This window comes from Rhinopithecus roxellana, chromosome 12 (genome assembly GCF_007565055.1).
Source record: "Rhinopithecus roxellana isolate Shanxi Qingling chromosome 12, ASM756505v1, whole genome shotgun sequence".
NCBI classification, from domain to species: Eukaryota; Metazoa; Chordata; class Mammalia; order Primates; family Cercopithecidae; genus Rhinopithecus; species Rhinopithecus roxellana.
Window position 1 is genome coordinate 9,846,450 of NC_044560.1, and position 22,564 is coordinate 9,869,013.

The window sequence follows — 22,564 nt, forward strand, 5'->3', positions numbered from 1 at the left end:
CATTACCTTTACTTAGGCAATGTTTCTTAGATAACCATAAAACTGCAAAAGCAATTTTTAAAAATGATAAATAGGACTTCATCAAAAATTAAACACTTCAAAAGATACTACTGAGAAAGTCACAGGAGAAAAAACTTGATGGGACTTTATATCTAGAGTAATGAATTCTTATAGCGAATAACTCCATTTTTAAAATGGGCAAAAGATCTGAATACACATTTCACTACAGAAAATAAACAAATGGCCTTAAGCACAAGAGATGCTCAACATCAGTAACTATTAGGGAAATGCCAATCAAAACTACAATGAGATACCCTATATCCACTAGTATGGCTATAATAAAAAAGAGTAACAAATGTTCAAGAGGATATGGAGAAAACTGAGCCCTGGTCAGGTGCGGTGGGTCACACCTGTAATTCCAACACCTCAGGAAGCTGAGGCAGGCAGACTACTTCACTGAACCCAGAAGTTCAAGAGCAGCCTGGGCAACATGGTGAAACCCCATTTCTATAAAAAACAGAAAAATTAATCAGGCATGGTGGTGCGCTCCTATAATCCCAGATACTAGGGAGGCTAAGATGGGAGGATCAATTGAGCCAGGGAGGTAGAGGTTGCAGTGAGCTGAGATCACACCACTGCACTCTAGCCTGGGTGACAGAGTGAGACCCTATCTCAAAACAAAACAAAACAAAACAAAACAAAATGACTTGAGCCCTTATAAACACTGCCAGTTTCTTAGAATATAAATTTACCATATGGCCCAGCAAGTCCTGAAAACATATCCACACACAGACTTGAACATAAATGTTCATAGGCAGTATTATTCTTAATTAGCTGAAAAGCAGAAATAATCCAAATGTCCATCATCATTTCATGAATGGATAAACAAAATGTGACATCCACAGAATGAAATACTATTGGACAATAAAAAAGAATGAAAGTACTGGTACATGCTGCAACGTGGATAAAATTCAAAAACATCAAGGTAAAAGAAGCCAGACACAGAAGATCACATAGTACATGATTCTATCCACATGAAACATGAAGAAAACGCACATCTGCAGACAGAGAACAGATTAGAGGTTGCCTGAGGTTGCTTTTGGAATAGGGAGTGACTGCAAATGGTTACAAGGGATCTTTTTTGGGTGACAGAAATATCCAAAAATTGGACTGTAACAGTTGTACAACTCTATAAAAGTTACTAAAAATCACTGGGTTATAAACTGTAATTATATAAATTAAATTGTATATGGTATGTAAATCGACCTCAATAAAGCTGTTAAAAAATAACAATTTGTTGAGTTTTGGTGTAGTATGAAATAATAATTTCTACAACTATCTGAAAGTTATCTTAAAATATTCCATCATTTTCTAACTGTATTTCTGTGTGAGGTCAGATTTTCTTCAAATAAGTAACCCGAAATAAACTGGAACAGATACTAGCTGTCTTCTGTTATGCTACACGTTAAAGACATTTGCAAAAATGTAAACAGCGCCTCATGACTTCTCATTAAAAAAAATTGGGGAAGACAGATTATAGGCTCACACCTACAATCCCAGCACTTTGGGAGACTGACGCTGGAGGATCGCTTGAACCTGGGAGATAGAGGCTACAGTGAGCTGTGATTGTGCTACTGCACCCCAGCCCGGGAAACAGAGCGAAACGCTGTCTCAAAAAAAGGGCTGGGAGGTGAAGGGGAAGGACAGTTATTTTTCACTAAAAAATATGTAATTTATGTTAACATGTAATGGGTTTTCTACTATTATTTTAAAGTAAATCAATAAATATTTAAATTTTTCCTCAGTTAATTTTCTTTTTTTTTTTGAGATGGAATCTCACTCTGTCACCTAGGCTAGAGCACAGTGGTGCGATCTCGGCTCAATGCAACCTCCACCTCCCGCATTCAAGTGATTCTCCTGCCTCAGCCTTCCAAGTAGCTGGGACTACAGGCACGTGCCACCACGCCCAGTTCATTTTTGTATTTTTAGTAGAGACAACAGGGTTTCACCAGGCTGGTCTCGAACTTCCAACCGCAGGTTAGATCCACCTGCCTCAGCCTCCCGAAGTGCTGGGATTACAGGTGTGAGCCACCACACCCAGATCTCAGTGTTAGTTTCTAACATAGTAAATATTGACAGATACAACCCACATAAACAAAAATTATTTGAGGTTCCTCAATAAATTTTTACAGTATAAGGAGGTCCTGAAACCAAAAACTTTAAAAAGCACTTCTCCACAACCAGGCCTCTGATTTCTAACCTGGAATGTCCCTGAAGCACCTTTGCCAGTTATCTGTTCTAACTGGCCTCTCTCTACTGCTCTCTGCAGAGCGTTCTTCAACAGCTGAGGCCTGCAAAGAAAAACAAACAAACAAAAAAACAGTGATAAATACATTAATGAAAGAAAAATGTAAAGAAAGAGATACAGGGTTATTCCCAGATCAAGAGTTCTGATTACTATTATTATCATTACTTTTTTTGAGATGGAGCTTTACTCTTGTTGCCCAGGCTGGAGTGCAATGGCACGATCTTGGCTCACTGCAACCTCCACTTCCCGGGTTCAGCAATTCTCCTGCCTCAGCCTCCCGAGTAGCTGGGGGATAACAGGCATGCGCCACCACGCCCAGCTAATTTTGTATTTTTAGTAGAGACGGGGTTTCCCCATGTTGGTCAGGCTGGTCTCGAATCTTGACCTCAGGTGATCTGCCCACTTTGGTCTCCGAAAGTGCTGGGATTACAGGCGGGAGCCACCATGCCCAGCCTCCGATTACTATTAGAGGTTATTAGCTTTGTTAAAATGAAAAAAAGTAGTAACAAATTGCTGGCAACCTTAACAAGAGGTACTCTTTTCTTTAAAGTAAAGAAGCTAAGTCATTATCTATACATACGGAATCTCATACCATATAGAACCAATTTCTAAATTGCCAAGACACTCCAAAAACCCACCCACCACTGGTTGCTACTGGACCACAACCATGATCAAACTGAGTAATCAAGCAAAGGATGGATATCTTAAAAGTCTCATTCAACTCTGGAATTCTCTGAGGCCAACTGTGAACACCGGCCTGTCAGAAATGCATACACGAAATTAAGAAAATCAAGAGAACTCTTGAAATAACTAAGAGTTGAAAATTAAGAATCTAAGAGGTCTCCAAATAAATTAGTATGTTTAGAGAAAAGTATAGGGTATAATACTGCATCCTGGGCTGTGCTCACTTTTTGATGTAAATAGAGAAAAGCCAAAAACAGAGTATGAGTTACATCTTACATGAGAATTTTTTTTTTTTTTTTGGATACAGAGTCTCGCTCTGTTGCCCAGGATGTAGTGCAGTGGCAAACCATGGCAAGCTGCAGCCTCGATCTCCTAGGCTCACACAAATCCACCTGCCTTGGGCTCCCAAGTAGCTGGGACTAGCTGGGTGTATAGTGTGTGCCACTATGCTTGGCTAAATTGATTTTTTGTTGTCGTTGTTGCTGTTTTGGTAGAGATGGAGTCTCACTATGTTTCCCAGGCTGGTCTTCAACTCCTGGCCTCGAGCAATCCTCTCACTAAGGCCTCCCAAAATGCTGGGATTACAGGCATGAGGCACCACACCTGGCTGAAGATTAGATTTTAACATTTCACTTCTAATGCCATATGACAGACCTAGAAAATTTCGAAAGACACCTTCTTCAAGGCCAACTCAGAGTCTCTGTGTACCCAATATGTCCAGTTCTTCTTCTAGGGTTGCAAAAAAATCACTGTTATCAAATTAAGAAGGTAATTTGCATGTTATATAAAAAACCAATGTCTTGGCCGGGCACGGTGGCTCATGCTTGTAATCCCAACACTCTGGGAGGCCAGGCTGGCGGATCATGATGTCAGGAGTTCGAGACCAGCCTGGCCAACACAGTGAAACCGTGGCTCCACCAAAAACATAAAAAAAATTAGCCAGGCGTGGTGTCAGGCAACTGTAGTCCCAGCTACTTAGGAGGCTGAAGCAGGAGAATCATTTGAACCCGGGAGGTGGAGGCTGCAGTGAGTTGAGACTGTGCCATTGCAATCTAGCCTGGACAGCGGAGCAAGACTCTGTCTCAAAAAAAATAAAAAACAAAACAAAACAAAAAAAACATGATGTCTTTAAATATTAGAATCCTGTTTAGCATGCTGTGATGGTCATACTATGAGAAGTTGGAACTGAGACTAAGAAGAATAACATTAGTTGAACATTTACTAGGTGCCAAGGACTATTCTAAGTGTTTAGCACAGACTAAGAAACTCAAACTCTATGAGTTAAACATTTTTGTTTTTTCTTTTTTTTTGAGATGGAGTCTTGCTCATCGCCCAGGCTGGATGGAGTGCAGCGGCGAGATCTTGGCTCACTGCAACCTCCGCCCCCCAGGTTGAAGTGATTCTCCTGCCTCAGCCTTCCGAGTAGCTGGGACTACCGGTGCCTGTCACCACGCCTAGCTAATTTTTTGTATTTTTAATAGAGACGGGGTTTCACCATGTTAGCCAGGATTGTCTCGATCTCCTGACCTCATGATCCGCCTGCCCCGGCCTCCCAAAGTGCTGGGATTACAGGCGTGAGCCACCGCGCCCAGCCCATTTTTTTTTTTTTTTTTGAGAGAGAGGATCTCACTGTGTCACTCAGGCTGAAGCGCAGTGGTATGATCACGGCTCACTGCAGCCTCGATCTCCCAGGCTCAAGCAACCCTTCTGCCGCCTCAGCCTCCCGAGTAGTTGGTACTATAGGCACATGCCATTACACCAGCTAATTTTTGTTATTTTTTTTGTACGGGGGGGGGTTCCACTATGTTGCCCAGCCTGGTCTCGAACTTGTAAGTTCAAGCGATCCTCCTGCTTTGGCCTCCCAAAGTGCAGGGATTACATGTGTGAATCGCAGCACCTGACCGGCAGAGAGGTTTTGGTTGGTCATTATCAACCAAACACAACGTGTGGGCCATGTTAGGAAAAACAACTGTAAAATATCATTCTGGAGACAACTAGGGACACCTGAACATGGACTGGGTACTAGATAATAATAAATTATTAATTTTGTTAAGAATGATTTAAGTGGCCGGGTGAGGTGGCTCACGCCTGGAATCCCAGCACTTTGGGAGGCTGAGGCAGGCACATCACCTGAGGTCGGGAGTTCGACACCAGGCTGACCAACATGGAGAAACCCCATCTGTACTAAAAATACAAAATTAGCTGGGTGTGGTGGCGTATGCCTATAATCCCAGCTACTTGGGAGACTGATGAGGCAGGAGAATCGCTTGAACTCAGGAGGTGGAGGTTGCAGTGAGCCAAGATTATACCACTCTCACGGCACTCCAGCCTGGGAAACAAGAGCAAAACCCTATCTCAACAAAAAAAAAAAAAAAAAAGAACGATTTAAGTACGATGGTTAATGTTCTCTATGTTTCTTTGTACATGTTTGAAAATTTCCAAGATAAAACATTTAAGAAAGTATTAAGGGCTCCTTCTTTCATATGAAGATACAATGAGAAGAAGGCAATCTGCAACGCAGAAGAGGCCCTCACAGAACCCAGCCATGCTGGCACCCGGATCTCAGACTTTGAGTCTGCACAACTGTGAGAAATACATTTCTCTTGTTTATATGCCAAAGTAACAACAATAATAAAAATAGTCAAGGCAGATCTTTGGTGATGATATTAGACTAAAAACTTAAGGAAGTAAAGGAACTGGCAAAGTGGCTTATGGGGAAAAAGCCATTCAGGTAAAGGGAATGCAACAGAAAGGCTGTGAGACCAGTGAGGGAGTGAAGAGTAGTAGTTTAGGTCAGAGATAGAAGGGAATGTAGTGCCTTGTATTTAAAGGCACTTTTAAAGATTGATTTTTTTTGTTTGTGTTTGTTTTCCCCCTGAGACAGAGTCTTGCTCTGTCGCCCAGGCTGGAGTGCAGTGGCGCAATCTTGGCTCACTGCAACCCTGCAACCTCTGCCTCCCGGGTTCAAGCAATTCTCCTGCCTCAGCCTCCTGAGTAGCTGGGATTACAGGCATGTGCCACCACCACGCCCGGCTAATTTTTGTATGCTTAGTAGAGATGAGGTTTCACCATGTTGGCCAGGATGGTCTCAAACTCTTGACCTCGTGATCCACCCACCTCAGACTCCCAAAGTGCTGGGATTACAGGCGTGGGCCACCACACTCAACCCTCAAGACTGATTTTTTACCTGTGAGGGGGTTGGGAGGACATGAATGTTTGAGTAGAAAGGCGACATGACACTGGGCACAGTGGTTCACACCTGTAATCCCAACACCTGGGTGGCCAAAACAGGAGGATCACTTGAAGCCAGGAGTTGAAGACCAGTCTGGGCAATGTAGGGAGATTGTCTCTATAAAAAACTTAAAAACTATTAGCTGCATGTGGTGACACATTCCTGCAGTCCCAGCTACTTGGGAGGCTGCAGTGGGAGGATTGTTTGAGCCTAGGAGTTTGAGGTTGCCACGAGTTGCGATCTTGCCACTATACTCCAGTCTGGGCAACAGAGCAAGACCCTAGCTTGAAAAAAAAACAACAAAAAAAAAGTGACAGGCTGGGTGCAGTGGCTCACATCTGTAATCCTTTGGGAGGCCAAGGTGGACAGATCACTGGAGGCCAGGAATTTGAGACCAGCCTGGCCAACATGGTGAAACTCCAAATCTACTAAAAATACAGAAATTACCCGGGTATGGTGGCACAGCCTGTAATCCCAGCTACTCGAGAGGCTGAGACAGGAGAGTCGCTTGACCCCAGTGGGTGGAGGCTGCAGTGAGCCAAGATCACACCACTGCACTCCAGCCAGGGAAACAGAACAAGATTCCTTCTCAAATAAATAAATAAATACATAAATAAATTTTAAAGCGATAGAAATCACATTTTTCAAAAAGTCTCACTCTCACTATGATGGTAAGAACATACTGAAAGGGAGCATGAAAAAAGCAGTTAGGAAGTTATTGCTCTAATACAGGTGAGAGATGATGGTGGCCTGGAAGAGAATGGTAGTGATGCACGTGATGAATAAGTAGTATGTTTACTATTTTATTTTATTTTAGTTTAGTTTTTTTCTTTATTTTATATTTTATATTTTACTTTGAGATGGAGCCTCACTCTGTCGCCCAGGCTGGAATGCAGTGGCGTGATCTTGGCTCACTGCAGACTCTGCCTCCCAGGTTTAAGTGATTCTCTTGCCTCGGCCTCCTGAGTAGCTGGAACTACAGGCGCATGCCACCATGCCTGGCTAATTTTTTGTATTTTTAGTAGAGATAGGGTTTCACCATGTTGGGCTGGTTGGTCTCGAACTCCTGACCTCATGTGATCCACCTGCCTCCCAAAGTGCTGGGATTACAGGCATGAGCCACAGCACCCAGCCTGTTTACTGACATATTTTAAAGACAGAGCAAAATAACTGCTTATAAGTTAGATAAAGGTATGTAACAAAGAGAAGAGACCAGCACAAAGCCAGGGTTTTTGGTTTCAGCAAGTGGAAAGATAATACTGTCATGAACTGAAATGAAGATAATGTGGGAAATGCAGGGATTTTGCGGGGGAGCGGGCGCAGAGTGGGGATCAAGAGTTCAGTTTTCTTTTCTTTTTTTTTTTTGAGACAGAGTCTTGCTCAGTCGCCCAGGTTGGAGTGCAGTGGTGCGATCTCAGCTCACTGCAAGCTCCGCCTCCCGGGTTCATGCCATTCTCCTGCCTCAGCCTCCTGAGTAGCTGGGATTACAGGCGCCCGCCGCCACGCCCGGCTAATTTTTTGCATTTTTAGTAGAGACGGTGTTTCACTGTGTTAGCCAGGATGGTCTCAATCTCCTGACCTCATGATCCGCCCGCCTCAGCCTCCCAAAGTGCTGGGATTACAGGCGTGAGCCACCGTACCCGGCCAAGAGTTCAGTTTTCAACATTTAAATCAGACATCCAAGTGGTGATGTTGAACAGGCATCCGTATACACGAATCTGAAGTTAGAAGGGAGGTATGGGCTAAATTCATAAATTTGTGAATTAATAGTTTATAGCTGGTATTTAAAGCTTTGCAAGTGAAAGGAATCACCAAGCAAATGTGCACATAAAAGATGAGAGGCTTAAGGTATAACCCCGAGGGCACCTTTATATTAAGAGGTAAAGCAGAAATCCTTAGAAGATTGAGAAAGGAGGGGTACAAAGGTGTGGTGTCCTGGAAGGCAAGTAAAGAAAATGTTTCAAGCAGGCAGGAGTCATCAACTGTGTGAAATGCCACTGAGAGGGCAGTTGGTAAGGACTATGAATTGACCACTGAAATCTGCGAAGTGAGACGGACAGAAAATATTCAGGTAAAGTGGTGGGGATAAAGTCTGACTAAAGTGGGGAAAGTGGAAGGCAAGACACTGTAGATAGCAAGTACAGACAACCTACACTTTGATGAAACTGTATTTTTCTTCCTCTTTTGTTTGGCCAAGCAAGAATGGCTGAATTTTCAAGTTAAATGTGTATATGACAGGACTCCATTATAATCAAGAATTAGAGAAAATCAATATGGTTTCACATAAAAGAAAAAAGTTTCCATGGAAAAAATTACCATTAAAAAGGCCATGAGAAAAGGTCTTCAGGCTCATTAGCACCTTTGGGTTGACAACCCATCTATTATCAGGTAAATTTTGTTTCAGCATAAGGTCATGACAGTATGTTTCAAAAGAAGGGGAGCAAAGGCACACTGGTAGCAACACACCACCTTACGTAAGTAGAGTAGAACCACCAGAAAAAAAAATGGGGGAGGATACGGTCTCCACTCACCAAAAGGCAGAGAATAAAGGGTGTGAAAGGAAAATAAGGCTTGGGATCCCCAAATCAGGAACCAAAGGGAAAAGTCAAGCTGGGAACTGCTAAGGGCAAATTTGCCTCCCATTCTATTCCTAAAAAAAAAAAGATAGCCACTAAGATAAAAAAGCTACATACCTCCCTTACAATTTGTCCACAAAGGAAAATCCTTGCAGACAAAGGACAGAACTCCAAGTCATTCATCTACTCACTGAGATAAATGCATATCTGACTGTCTCCTTTGAAAAAGTAATCAGAAACTCAAAAAGAATAAAACTGTCTTTTATTTACCTGTGACCTGGAAGGCCCCCTCCCTGATTTGAGTTGTCCCACCTTTCCAGAATAAACCAATGTACACCTTACATATATTACTGTCTCATGTCTCCCTAAAATGTGTAAAACCAAGCTGTCCCCAGACCACCTTGGGCACAAGTTTTCAGGACCTCCTGAGGCTGTGTCACGGGCACAACCTTAACCTTGGCAAAATAAACTTTCTAAATTGACTGAGACCTCTCTCAGACAATTTGGGGTCACACAAGGGAGATAAAAGTGAAATGTGAGCCCCAGTGTTGCAGGTGGGGCCTAGCGGGAGGTGTTTGAGTTACAGGGATGGATCCCTCATGAACGGCTTCGTGCCTTCCTGGTCGTAATGAGCGGGTTGTTTAAAACAACTGGTTGTTTTAAGAGTGTGAGATCTGGTTAAGAGTGTGGCACCTTTCCCTCCTCTCTTGCTCCCTTTCTTGACATGTGATACGATAGCTCCTCCTTCCACCATGATTATAAGTTTCCTGAAGCCCCCACTAGAAGCAGATGGCTGCACTATGCTTCTTGTACAGCCTGCAGTTACCATGAGCCAAATAAACTTTATTCTTTATTAAAGAACAGTGAAATGTTTCCATCTTTAAATGCAGCATACAGGCCGGGCGCGGTGGCTCAAGCCTGTAATCCCAGCACTTTGGGAGGCCGAGACGGGTGGATCACGAGGTCAGGAGATCGAGACCATCCTGGCTAACACGATGAAACCCTGTCTTTACTAAAAAAATACAAAAAATTAGCCGGGCGAGATGGCGGGCGCCTGTAGTCCCAGCTACTCGGGAGGCTGAGGCGAGAGAATGGCGTAAACCCAGGAGGCGGAGCTTGCAGTGAGCTGAGATCCGGCCACTGCACTCCAGCCTGGGCGACAGAGCGAGACTCCGTCTCAAAAAAAAAAAAAAAAAAAATTGCATCATACAATGCATTTTTGATCCACAATTGTGTCTGCCTACTACCACTACACTCAGCATGTAAGAAGCATGAAAATATCAGCACATTAATTCATTAATTTAGAACTTTCGGCTTCAATGATTCCCTTTTCTTTTGCACTATTTCACTAGCTCTTTAATTTGGCACTCTGATGACCACTACTGATTTTCTGAAAATGTGGCTTCTGGACTGAAACCTCAGCAATTCTAAATGTATGCCTCAGTAATGCAAGTAAATACTGGTACTAAACTGTATCAGGACATTGTGCACTGAATATAGTAGTCTTCTGTAGACAGAAATCTGGATTAAACATAATATTCTAGAAGTCATCTCACACAAACACTCTCAGAGTCTGTGAATTACAAATTTAAACAAATTGATATATCTGCATGAATCTACAACTGAGCAAATGTGACAATCTAAATGATCTGTCAAGACGTTAAGTGGCAAATTTTACATACGAATTACTAACAAAATTATCTCAGAATTTTAAGCTGCATGTTTAAATGATGAAAACATTCTGCTATTTCTGTGTAAAGGTGTTACTGAAGTCTGAATTCTCATAAAATATATACTTGATGTATATGTATGTATGTATATATCATATATCTATAATGTTTTTTGAGACAGAGTCCCACTCTGTCACCCAGGCTGGAGTGCTAGGATTATAGGTGTGAGCCACCGTGCCCAGCCTAAAAGTACATTTTAACCCAATACCAGACCCAAAAACTATACCCAGATGCAATTTTTCTTCCTGTTTTTGTAAATACTAACATTCTTCTCCCCCACACGTACGATTTCATTTGTGTAAAGTGTTTCTACAATAAAATGAAATGTCTTGTACTCATTTATATCAGAAATTGAAATAGTATTTTCTTCACTTTTTTTTTCTCTCTTACAACTCTGAAGCTGTTTATCCTTTTATTATAGACTTTTCAAACACTTTCAAAATGAACTTTATGCATTTCTTTCTGGTGCTGTACTTCATTCTTTAGTTATTAAAGGCTAAGAATAAATTAGGACCTTTAAAATCTACACTCCTTTTTACTTTTATGTGTTGTTTTTTTTTTTTGAGACGGACTTTCACTCTTGGTGCCCAGGCTGCAGTACAATGGTGCAATCTCGGCTCACTGCATACTCCAACTCCTGGGTTCAAGCAATTCTTCTGCCTCAGCCTCCTGAGTAGCTGGGATTGCAGGTGCCCGCTCCCACACCCAGGCTAGTTTTTTTTTTTTTTTTTTTAAAACCTGGTAGAGTAACACTTTTAATGTTGTCAACTGTTAAGATATTTAATATCTGAGAAGACACAGAGTTCAATATTAAATATCTTAACAGCTAACAACATTGAAAGAGCTACTCTACCAGGCTCTTACAAAGAAACATAAGATTTGGGTTTGAAAACAAAACAAAACAAAACACACACACAAAAAACAAAAGTAGGCCAAGAATGGTAACTGGTGCCTGTAATCCCAGCTACTTGGGAGGCTGTGGCAGGAGAATCACTTGAACCAGGGAAGTAGAGGTTGCAGTGAGCTGAGATTGTGCTACTGCGCTCTAGCCTGGACAACAAGAGCGAGACTTCATCTCAAAAAAAAATAAAATAAAAGGCCGGCCACAGTGGCTCACACGTGTAATCCTAGCAATCTGGGAGGCCGAGGCAGGTGGATCACTTGAGTTCAAAAGTTCGAGACCAGCCTCGCCGACATGATGAAACCTTGACTCTACTAAAAATACAAAAATTAGCTGGGTATGGTGGCGGACGCCTGTAGTCCCAGCTACGTGGGAAGCAGAGGCAGGAGAATCGCTTGAACCCGGAAGGCGGAGGCAGGAGAATCCCTTGAATCTGGGAGGCAGAGGCTGCAGTGAGCCGAGACGGTGCCACTGCACTCCAGCCTGGATGACAAGAGCAAACCTGTCTCCAAACAAACAAACAAAAAAACTATACATGGAGATATGAAGAGAAACACATAATCGGGCACAAAAAGTAAGACCAACAAAAAAGGTTTATTCTTAGCTAAAAGTAATCCCTCCTCAGTATTTAATCTATCTCCTTTCCCATGAAAAGGCAGCTAAAGGAAGTAACACATCATGTTTTAAAGGCCAGGCCAATGGCTCATACCTGATGTCCACTCTAAGCTTAGGATAATACTGAGACACATATTTCCTGATGAGACTGTAGGAAGCTTCTTTAGGTTCACAAAGGCGAGTAAAGGCCAGTGGGAGGACATCCTCCAATTTTACTTGTGGTTCTGGATCCACTGCAGAACTCCTATTCTGAAAAGTAATTATCAAAAATTATGATCATTATAGAATGTAAATGCTTCTACATACAACTCAAGGGTTTTCCTCAGTTGATGATCAAATTTGTCAATTTTGTGGCAACTTCTTTGATATAAAATTTTCCACTGAGAGCATTAAAAATACATATAAAAGCTGGGTGTGGTGGCTCACACCTGTAATCCCAGCACTTTGGGAGGCCAAGGTGGGCAGATCACTTGAGGTCAGGAGTTCAAGACCAGGCCAACATGGTGTAACCCCCCTCTACTAAAAATATAAAAATTAGCCAGGCATGGTAGCCTGTAATCCCAGCTACTCGGGAGGCTGAGGCACAAGAATTGCTTGAATCCAGGAGGTGGAGATTGCAGTGATGCAAGACAGAGCCACCACACTCCAGCCTGGGTGACAAGTGAGACTCCGTCTCAAAAAAAAAAAAAAAAACAACAACAAAACAAGAAAAGCAGCTGGGCGTGGTGGCTCATGCCTGTAATCCCAGCACTTTGGGGTGCTGAGCTGGGCTGATTACCTGAGGTCACAAGTTCGAGACCAGCCTGACCAACGTGGTAAAACCCTGTCTCTAATAAAAATACACAATTAGCCAGGACTGGTGGCATGCACCTGCAATCTCATTTACTCGGGAGGCTGAGGCAGGAGAACCACTTGAACCCGGGAGGCGGAGGTTGCAGAGAGCCGAGATTGCGCCATCGCACTCCAGCCTGAGCAACAAGAGCAAAACTCCATCTCAAAAAACACATAAAAGTAAAAAGGAATGTAGACTTTAAAGGTCCTAATTTATGAAGTGCAGCAACAGAAAGTAATGCATAAAGTTCATTTTGAAACTGTTTGAAAACTATGAAAAAAGGATAAAAAGCTTCAGAGTCGTAAAAAAAAAAAGGTTAGAAAAACATTATTTCAATTTCTGATATAAATGAGTACAAGACATTTCACTTTATTATTGCAGAAATACTTTACACAAATGAAATTATACATGTTGGGAAGAATAATATTAGTATTTACAAAAACCGGAAGAAAAATTAGATCTGGGTATAGTATTCAGTAAAAATGTACTTTTAGGCTGGGCACAGTGGCTCATGTCTATAATCCCAGCATGCTGGGAGGCCGAGGCAGGCAGATCAGCTGAGGTCAGGAGTTGGAGGCCAGCCTGGCCAACGTAGTGAAACTCCGTCTCTACTAAAAATACAAACATTAGCTGGGCATGGTGGCACATGCCTGTAGTAGTCCCAGCTACTGGGGAGGCTGAGGTAGGAGAATCACTTAAATCCTGGAGGCGGAGGTTGCAGCAAGCCAAGATCGTGCCACTGCACTCCAGCCCGGGCAATAGAGCAAGACTCTATCTTCAAAAAAACAAAAACAAAAAAACTCTTGTATCTTCTCTAGTTTAAAAGATACTTCACAAAAAGCAGTATAATTCAGCCGGGCGCGGTGGCTCACCCTGTAATCCCAGCACTTTGGGAGGCCGAGGTGGGCAGATCACTTGAGGTCAGGAGTTCAAGACCAGCCTGGCCAACATGGTGAAACTCCATCTCTACTAAAAAAAAACAAAAAAATTAGCCGGGCATTGTGGCGAGTGCCTGTAATCCCAGCTACTCAGGAGGCTGAGGCAGGAGAATTGCTTGAACCCAGGAGGTGGAGGTTGCAGCTAGCTGAGATCACGCCACTGCACTCTAGCATGGGCAACAGAGCAAGACTCCATCTCAAAACAAAAAGCAGTATAATTCATATAGCTGCCCATAATTTAAGGTAAGGCACTTAAGAGCATAGGCTTAACCAGGTTGGACTGCTTCAATCTGCATCCTGGCTATTCTACTCACTAGATGAACAAATTATTTATAACTTCCCTAGACTTTAGCAGAAAGGCTGAACTTTGCATACTGCCAGGCACACAGCAAACACTCAATGGATGTTGCTATTTTTGGTAGCAGTAACAGCTCCACAGCACTCAAACTGTGGTATACATTGTCTTACCTTTCTGTTTCTGGATTTCTGAGGTGTTTTTCTTGATTTCTGAACCACAACAAAACTTCCAGAAGCACCTTTTCCTTTAACCTAAAGTAAATTAATTTTTGTTATCCTAGTATTCATAACTTTACATTAGGCTAAGGAAATTACAGAGCATGGTAATGCAAGAGCTAACGTAAAGTGGTGTTTACTTCTTCGGAGAAAAAAAAACAACAGTCAATGAAAAGTCAAAAGACTTCAGAAGGAAGGTCCTTTATGTACCATCTAGCTGATGTTGAGTAATACTGTACAACCCAGTTAACCCTCTGAGCTTTTGTTTTCTCATCTACAAAATGTTGAGAAGAATGCTACTGTGATACCAGGTTAAACAGTCTATTAAAAACTTTCAAAACGAACTAAAAAATCAAAACAAAAATGTCCCACAGAAGGAAGGGACATAATCTCTTAGGGAAAATAAGAAAAGCCCTCACTATCGGCCGGGCGCAATGGCTCAAGCCTGTAATCCCAGCACTTTGGGAGGCCGAGACGGGTGGATCACGAGGTCAGGAGATCGAGACCATCCTGGCTAACACGGTTGAAACCCCGTCTCTACTAAAAAAAATACAAAAAACTAGCCGGGCGAGGTGGCGGGCGCCTGTAGTCCCAGCTACTCGGGAGGCTGAGGCAGGAGAATGGCGTGAACCCGGGAGGCGGAGCTTGCAGTGAGCTGAGATCCGGCCACTGCACTCCAGCCCGGGAGACAGAGCGAGACTCCGTCTCAAAAAAAAAAAAAAAAAAAAAAAAAAAGAAAAGCCCTCACTATCTTAAAAGCTCCTTGGAAAAAGTTTAGACCCTAATTAATCTCAGGCCACATAACTTCCCACAGTTTACCAACGATACATTATTCCTTATGGGAAGGGTTATCTAACAATTTTTTGGCTGGGCACAGTGGCTCATGACTGTAATCACAGCACTTTGGGAGGCCAAGGTGGGTGGATCACGAGGTCAGGAGAACGAGGTCATCCTGGCTAACACAGTGAAATCCCATCTCTACTAAAAATACAAAAAATTAGCCGGATGTGGTGGCAAGCACCTGTAGTCCCAGCTACTCAGGAGGCTGAGGCAGGAGAATAGTGTGAACCTGGGAGGCAGAGCTTGCAGTGAGCCGAGATCACGCCACTGTACTACAGCCTGGGCGACAGAGCGAGACTCCATCTCAAAAAAAAAAAAACAAACAATTTTTAGCCACTGCACACAATGCTAAGTTTTACCACATATTTCCAGTTCACAAAGCACTTTCATAAAATTTTAAAGTTGATTCACAATAGGCCAGGCACAGTGGTTCATTCCTATAATCCCAGCACTTTGGGAGGCCAAGGTGGACAGATCACTTGAGGTCAAGAGTTTGAGACCAGCCTGGCCAACTTGGTGAAATCCTGTCTCCACTAAAAATACAAAAATTAGTTGGGTGTGGTGGCCGGTGCCTGTAAATCCAGCTACTCAGGAGGCTAAGGCAGGAGAATTGCTTGAACATGGGAAGCAGAGGGTGCAGTGAGCTGAGATCGTGCGGTGAGCTGAGATTGTGCCACTGTGTAACAGAGCGAGACTCCATCTCAAAAAAAAAGTTGATTCACAATAACTAAAGTCTTCCACAGCTTAGTTTTACCTACACTGCTATCAATGAGCAATCAAGCTGGAATGCTTTTAGCCTACTAAGAGTTGTTTAGGCGTCAACCAAGGGTGGTCAGGCTACGTAGGCTACAGAAGGTCATAAACTAAAACATGAAGCCATCGCATAAGCTTTGCTGACACACACTATGTTACACAACAGGTCCTTGGCTCTAATAATCATATTAACTAGGTTAAAACCTTTTAGTCAATGATCATTCTCTTTTATTTTAGAGACAGGGTCTCACTTTGTCACCCATGCTGGAGTGCAGTGGCACAATCATAGCTCACTGCAGCCTCAATTCAAGCAATCCTCCTGCCTCAGCCTCCTGAGTTGGGAGTACAGGCATGCACCCCTACATTTGGCTAATTTTTAAATTTTTTTGTAAAGGCTGGGCATAGTGGCTCACGTCTGTAATCCCAGCACTTTGGGAGACTGAGGTGGGTGAATCACTTGGGCCCAGGAGCTTGAGACCAGCCTGGGCAACATGGCAAAACCTTGTCTCTACAAAGAATACAAAAATTATCTGGGTGTGGTGGTGCACACCTATAGTCCCAGGTACTCAGAAGGCTGAGGTGGGAGGACTGCTGGAGTCCAGCAGGTAGAGAGTGCAGTAAGCCAAGACTGCACCTCTGCACTCCAGCCTGGGCCAGAGTGAGATTCTGTCTCAAAAAGTAAAATAAAATAGAATAAAGAAATAATTTTTTTTGTAGAGACAGGGTCTCACCTTGCTATGTTGCCCAGGATGGTCTCAAACTCCTGGCCTGAAGCAACCCTCCCACCTCGGCTTACAGGCATGAGCCACTGTGCCTGGCCATCAGTGATTATTTTAAAGGCCAGTTAAACATCAGTTTTACATTTTGAGAAAGCTAGACTCTCAGCTCCACACAGCAGCAATCTGTTTTATTCAGTAACAGACCTTCAGGCGACTGGCACATAGAAGACAAGACATATCTATGAAATTAAGTACTAGTTCAAAGTCCCTAAGCAGAGTTTAAATGCCTGAGTGGCACAGAATTCTATTCTGATCAAACAGGCAGTGGGTATAGAAAAAGCGTAACCAGACTCTAAGAATGTGGTGAACTAGATTTTTAAAATTAAGACGTTAGTAGTTATTTCATCACTCTGGACCTCTGAAGAAGGTAACATATTATAAAGTTTATTCTAGCTTTAGATTTCTATGGTTCTAAGCCTCCATGCACTATGTAAGGTAAAGTAGACTTATGTCTGAAATCAACACTGGTTCTAGTGCTAGTCACATTTCACTCAGGCTTCTCTGATACTCCTAATAGGCTTTAATAGTTTAGATACTAATCAGTTAAAGTGAGCATATTTATGAAGCTAAAAATTAATACTAACAAGTCTATCATGTAAGTTAGGCTTGAATGGAAACAAACCTAAGACAAGGGCAATTATCATTTTTGTTATTCCTTTTTTTTCAGACAGGGTCTCACTTTCACTGAGGCTGGAGTGGTGAGATCATAGCTCACGACAGCCTCAACCTCCCAGGCTCAAGTGGTCCTCCTGCCTCTGCCTTCAGAGTAGCTGGGACTAGTGGCACATGCCACCAAATCCTGCTAATTTTGTATTTTTTCTAGAGAAGGGGTCTTGCTATGTTGCCCAGGCTGGTCTCGAACTCCTGGGCTCAAGTGATCCTCCCAACTCAGCCTCCCCAAGTGCTGGGACTACAGGTGTAGGCCACCATGCCTAGTCTCATTTTTGCTGTTTCAGTAGTAGGATTCCTTACCTTTTTCATGTTCAGTGCTACATGATTTCAAGCACAAACATCCCCCAAAGAAAAATCCAATTAAGAATTAAGAACAAAGCAAACTAGAAAAAAGTTTAAACGGCACCAATGTTTTCGAAACCTAGCCTCAGATAATTCAACTAGGTTAAACTTAAGGAATTTCATCATTATGCAACTTATTTTTTAACAAAAAAGACACAAAAAGCCTAAATGTTACTAACTGTAGACTTAAAGCTAATACACAGTGAAATGATCTTACTACTAACAATTGTGTAATACCTGTTTGATGACGCCTCTATTTAATTCTCTTTTCAGTGCTTGTTTAAGGAGATAACCCCTTCTCTCCAGCTCCAGAGAAGGATACTTATGGATGATGTATTTTCGAATAGCAACCACTGATGCACCACTCTTCTGGAAGCATGCCTAGAAAAGATTTATCAAACCATATACATTAAACCAGTTGTTTTTTTATTAGATACAGAGCCTGACATATATTTTCAAAATAAATTATTTTGGAAATGAACTTGATAATGGATGACAAAAATGGTAGGGAAGAATGAACTTCAGAAGACTTCAGTTCACAATGGCTGCAGAGAAATAACAGAATTACTAAATATTTCTACTACAATTTTAAATTGTTCAAAACAGCCTAAAAGACCATACTGAACATCAACAACATTCTATGTATAATGAAGAACCTCTTTCCATTTTAATTCCATTCTATATTTAGAAGATGGAACTTTGGCATCAAAATGAGAAAAGCAGAACAAACCTATCACTTACAGGATCACAGATCTGGCCCATTTTAAGGCATGAGCTTAAGGAATGAGCATGCCAGGACATTTTCCTGAAGGCTCTGTATGAATGTCAGCAGAGAGAAGAATCAAAGACAATCTAAACAAATGGCATAAAACTGGGTTTACACATGGCAAAGTCCTGAAGGAGAATTTTGGGTAATAGTGAAGGTGTTCTATTTGAATTTAATGTGCCCTCTTCTATTTCCATCCTCTTTTACTTATACTACATTTGACTAATGCACCTGGAAGAATGAAGTAGCTCACTGTGTCACAAAGGCAGCAAATACTTATTTTTTTCAAATGCTTAAAGTTTTGTTTTCCAAATGGTCACTGACTTGAAATCAAATGTTTAAATTTTGAAGCACACAGAAGTAGCATCTGTCATTTATCTAATGGGCCAGTCCATCAATTCTGTACTGCCATGGTGTCTATTAAATGAATGTAGCACTTATTCATTCTCACTGAATAAGAACTTCATTGAATGTTTTTTTTTTTGCTCTGCCGCCCAGGCTGGAGTACAATGGCCAGATCTCAGCTCACTGCAAGCTCCGCCTCCCGGGTTTACTGCCATTCTCTCGCCTCAGCCTCCGGAGTAGCTGGGACTACAGGCGCCCGCCACCTCGCCCGGCTAGTTTTTTGTATTTTTTAGTAGAGACAGGGTTTCACCGTGTTAGCCAGGATGGTCTCGATCTCCTGACCTCGTGATCTGCCCGTGTCAGCCTCCCAAAGTGCTGGGATTACAGGCTTGAGCCACCGCGCCCGGCCATTGAATGTTTTTATACATTTTGACAACAAAGAAAAATAACTCACAAGTAGATGGTCCAGAAAAGATTGTACAACACGAAACAAGCTGTATTAATATGAGTCATGTAATTCAAGTCTATGTCTCTGAACTATTAATGACCTACTGAGGTTTACTCCTGATCTTACAAGAAAACACAAAGCAAATAAAATCAAGCAGAAAAGAACACTAATGCTGAAACAAATAATCTTTTGCTCCACCAATCTGACAGTGAGATGGTGGTAGATACCATGATTCCTGTGTGATACAGAAAATGGTATCCATGGTCTGCAATAATTTGTCATATTGCATGGAATACACATTATCTATATAAAATCCATCAGCTGCATAAATATGCACAATTATATTCAAACCATTCTTTAAGCCAAATTGATATCGTTTTTATTTTTTATTTCACTATTTTCAAGTTTTAGTCCTTTTTCCATCCTCACTATCATGCTGCTCCTTCAAACCCAGGCTGAGTGGTCATCAAGTGAAATCCCTGAAGAAAGGCTATACAAAGAACAGAGATTTCACTACAGTGAGGTGATCTAGACCAATAAAGTTTTCTTAATGAGGTGAGAGCATAAGAAGTCTTGAAGGAGTAAAGGGACAAGTCTGAAGGCAAACCCGTTTTCCAGTTTATATGTTAGTGCTATCTTCTCGCATTCTAAGAATGACAACCAGGCTGCTCCTTTTTATACACATCCCTCCTTTTCTGGTTAAAATCATCTGTATCCCTGTCTCCCCAATCCTGCCTCAGATCCTAACAACAGGGTCCCTGAAAGATGGGTCTGTTCGAACTCCTCTTATCATCTGATCATATGAACTAAACAAGGCAAAATTAAATGAAAAGACTTATACAATAAAGGCAATGTCAGATTAGAAGATAACCTTTAAAAATTAAAATAGAAAAACCACATCTAACGAAAGTCAATGGATTATAGCAAATCATGAATCTATGTAAAGACGGTAATTTTTGTAAGCATTTTGGAATGTCTAGGTGATAAAGCAGTGTTTATAACAGGGTTCAGGTGTGAAAGATATCCACTACCAAGATCAGACACTTAGCTTTACAAATGAACCTAGAAATATTTTTTAAACAAAAATTCTCAATATTTTTCAGTTACTGAGTAAGAATTAGATTAATAAGGGCAAGGACTTTGCTAGCCTTAGTTAATTTTATACCACTAGCAGGGGCGCCCAACAGAGGGAAGGTAGTCCTTAAATGTTTGTTCAATGAATTAACATTTTCAGCCTTCAAATAAAAACTGTACTTAATCGATAAACTGAATTTAAAAATTCTAAAGTTAAAAACATTTGCTATAGCAAATGTATATTTTTTAAAAAATTAAGTGTTCACCAAATGTGATTATATTAGAAAAACATGAACTCATAATGACTTTCCTCTCTTTAAAACTCCTTTAGGAAGCAGAGCAATATTTATGTCTAGACAGAAATATGCCATTTTCAAATAAGAAAAAAATGAACATAATAAATCTAGGATGAATTGCTTGAAATAAAAACTTGCCTTAATGGCCTCAGTTAAGATTGCATCCATCTTGGGACGTGGGGAAGAAGCCATCGGTGTTTGTTTCTGGGCCCTGGCTAGCTGGCTGGCAGAAAGGGTAGCCCAGGAAGGAATTGTTTTTTTCACTTTCTTCTCCTTTTCTTTAGACTGATCTTTCTCACTTTAAAACAAAGAATTGTTATTATAGAAAATAAACTCTCTAGAAAGACGTATTAAGTCAGAAGGAGGAAAAGACCAGGGAGGGATAAAAATTAATGCTTTAATTTATTCACAGGCTAAGGTGATATGTACCATAAGCAAAATTTTACAAACAAGTCTTTCTTTAAAAACTGGGTACCATAAATGAATTAAAAAGGTATTTTTCTCTTAGGTGCAGAAGAGAGGAGTCACATAAATTAGCACTGGCTCAGTACATAAGAGAAAAGAGAATTTTAAAATGCATAATAGTTAGCAACTACAACAGATGCAATATGGTATAGTGGAAAAAACTCAAGCTCTTAAGTCAGAAAACCTTTGTCTGCATTTTCACTCAAACATTTACTAGCTAGCTATATGATCTCAGTATATGATGTGAGTCTTTCTCCTCAGCTATAAAACAGTAATATAAAACCAACTACTTCCCAAGGTGTTGCAAGAATTATAAGAGTTATGTTTATCAAAGCAATTTTGTAAGATTTAAAGAATTATATAAATTTTATTCTGAGTATATAATAGTGCTCTGTGCACCTAATAGATGCATTAGAATATTTAACAACAGAGGATAGGCTGGGTGCAGTGGCTCATGCCTGTAATCCCAGCAATTTGGGAGGCTAAGGTTGGAGGACTGCTTGGGGCCAGGAATTCAAGCCCAACCTAGCCAACATAGTGAAATACCATCTCTATTAAACACACACACACACAGACACACACACACACACACACACACACACACACACAGATAGTCGCTATAAATTCCACAGACCTTAGCTATACTTATGAAACTCAGATAAAGAATACCCTGAATTATTACAGCTAGAAGGTAGTTATTACTAAGTTATTCTTTTATGGTCATGTGCTGCATAACAATATTTTGGTCAACAGACCACATATACGATGGTCGTCCCATAAGTTTATAATGGAACTGAAAACCTCCTATTACCTGGTTAACATGATAGCGGTGGTAATATCACAGTGCAACAAGTTACTCACTTGTTTGTGGAGACACTGGTGTAAACAAACCTACTGTGCTGCCAATCATAGAAAAATACAGCACACTGGCTCATGCCTGTAATCCCAGCACTTTGGGAGGCCAAGGTGGGCAGATCACAAGGTCAAGGGATCGAGACCATTCTGGCCAACATCGTGAAACCTCTGTCTCTCCTAAAAATACAAAAATTAGCTGGGTATGGTGGCGCATGCCTGTGGTCCCAGCCACTCAGGAGGTTGAGGCAGAAGAATCGTGTGAACCTGGGAGGTGGAGGTTGCAATGAGCCGAGATTACGCCACTGCACTCTAGCCTGGGTGACAGAGCGAGACTCTGTCTCCCCCTGGCCCCCCAAAAAAAGCACATTACAATTATACATAATACTTGATAATAAACAGCTATGTTACTAGTTCATGTGTTTAGTATACTATACTTTTTACCATTAGAGTATATATGCTTTCTACCTTAAAAAAAAGTTAACTGTGAAACAGCCTCAAGCAGGTCCTTCAGAAGGTATTCCAAAAGACAGCATTGTTACCATAGGGAATGAGAGCTCCACGTGTGCTGCCGCCCCTGAAAACCTTCCAGTGGAAGATCTG

The 22,564-nt window shown here is 41.6% G+C and overlaps 1 protein-coding gene across 5 annotated transcripts in view; it reads right to left on the reverse strand.

Moving 5' to 3' along the window:
* Positions 1-22,564, reverse strand: part of HP1BP3 (heterochromatin protein 1 binding protein 3) — a 47,988-nt gene that overhangs the window by 12,742 nt on the left and 12,682 nt on the right. For all 5 annotated transcript variants that reach the window (XM_030942694.1, XM_030942697.1, XM_030942695.1 and 2 more), the window contains 5 exons: positions 20,783-20,942; positions 17,953-18,096; positions 14,285-14,365; positions 12,141-12,295; positions 2,261-2,351 (listed from right to left, as the gene is read on the reverse strand). In XM_030942694.1, the coding sequence (XP_030798554.1) occupies positions 2,261-2,351; positions 12,141-12,295; positions 14,285-14,365; positions 17,953-18,096; positions 20,783-20,942 (631 nt within the window). The remainder of the gene's footprint in view (positions 1-2,260; positions 2,352-12,140; positions 12,296-14,284; positions 14,366-17,952; positions 18,097-20,782; positions 20,943-22,564) is intronic.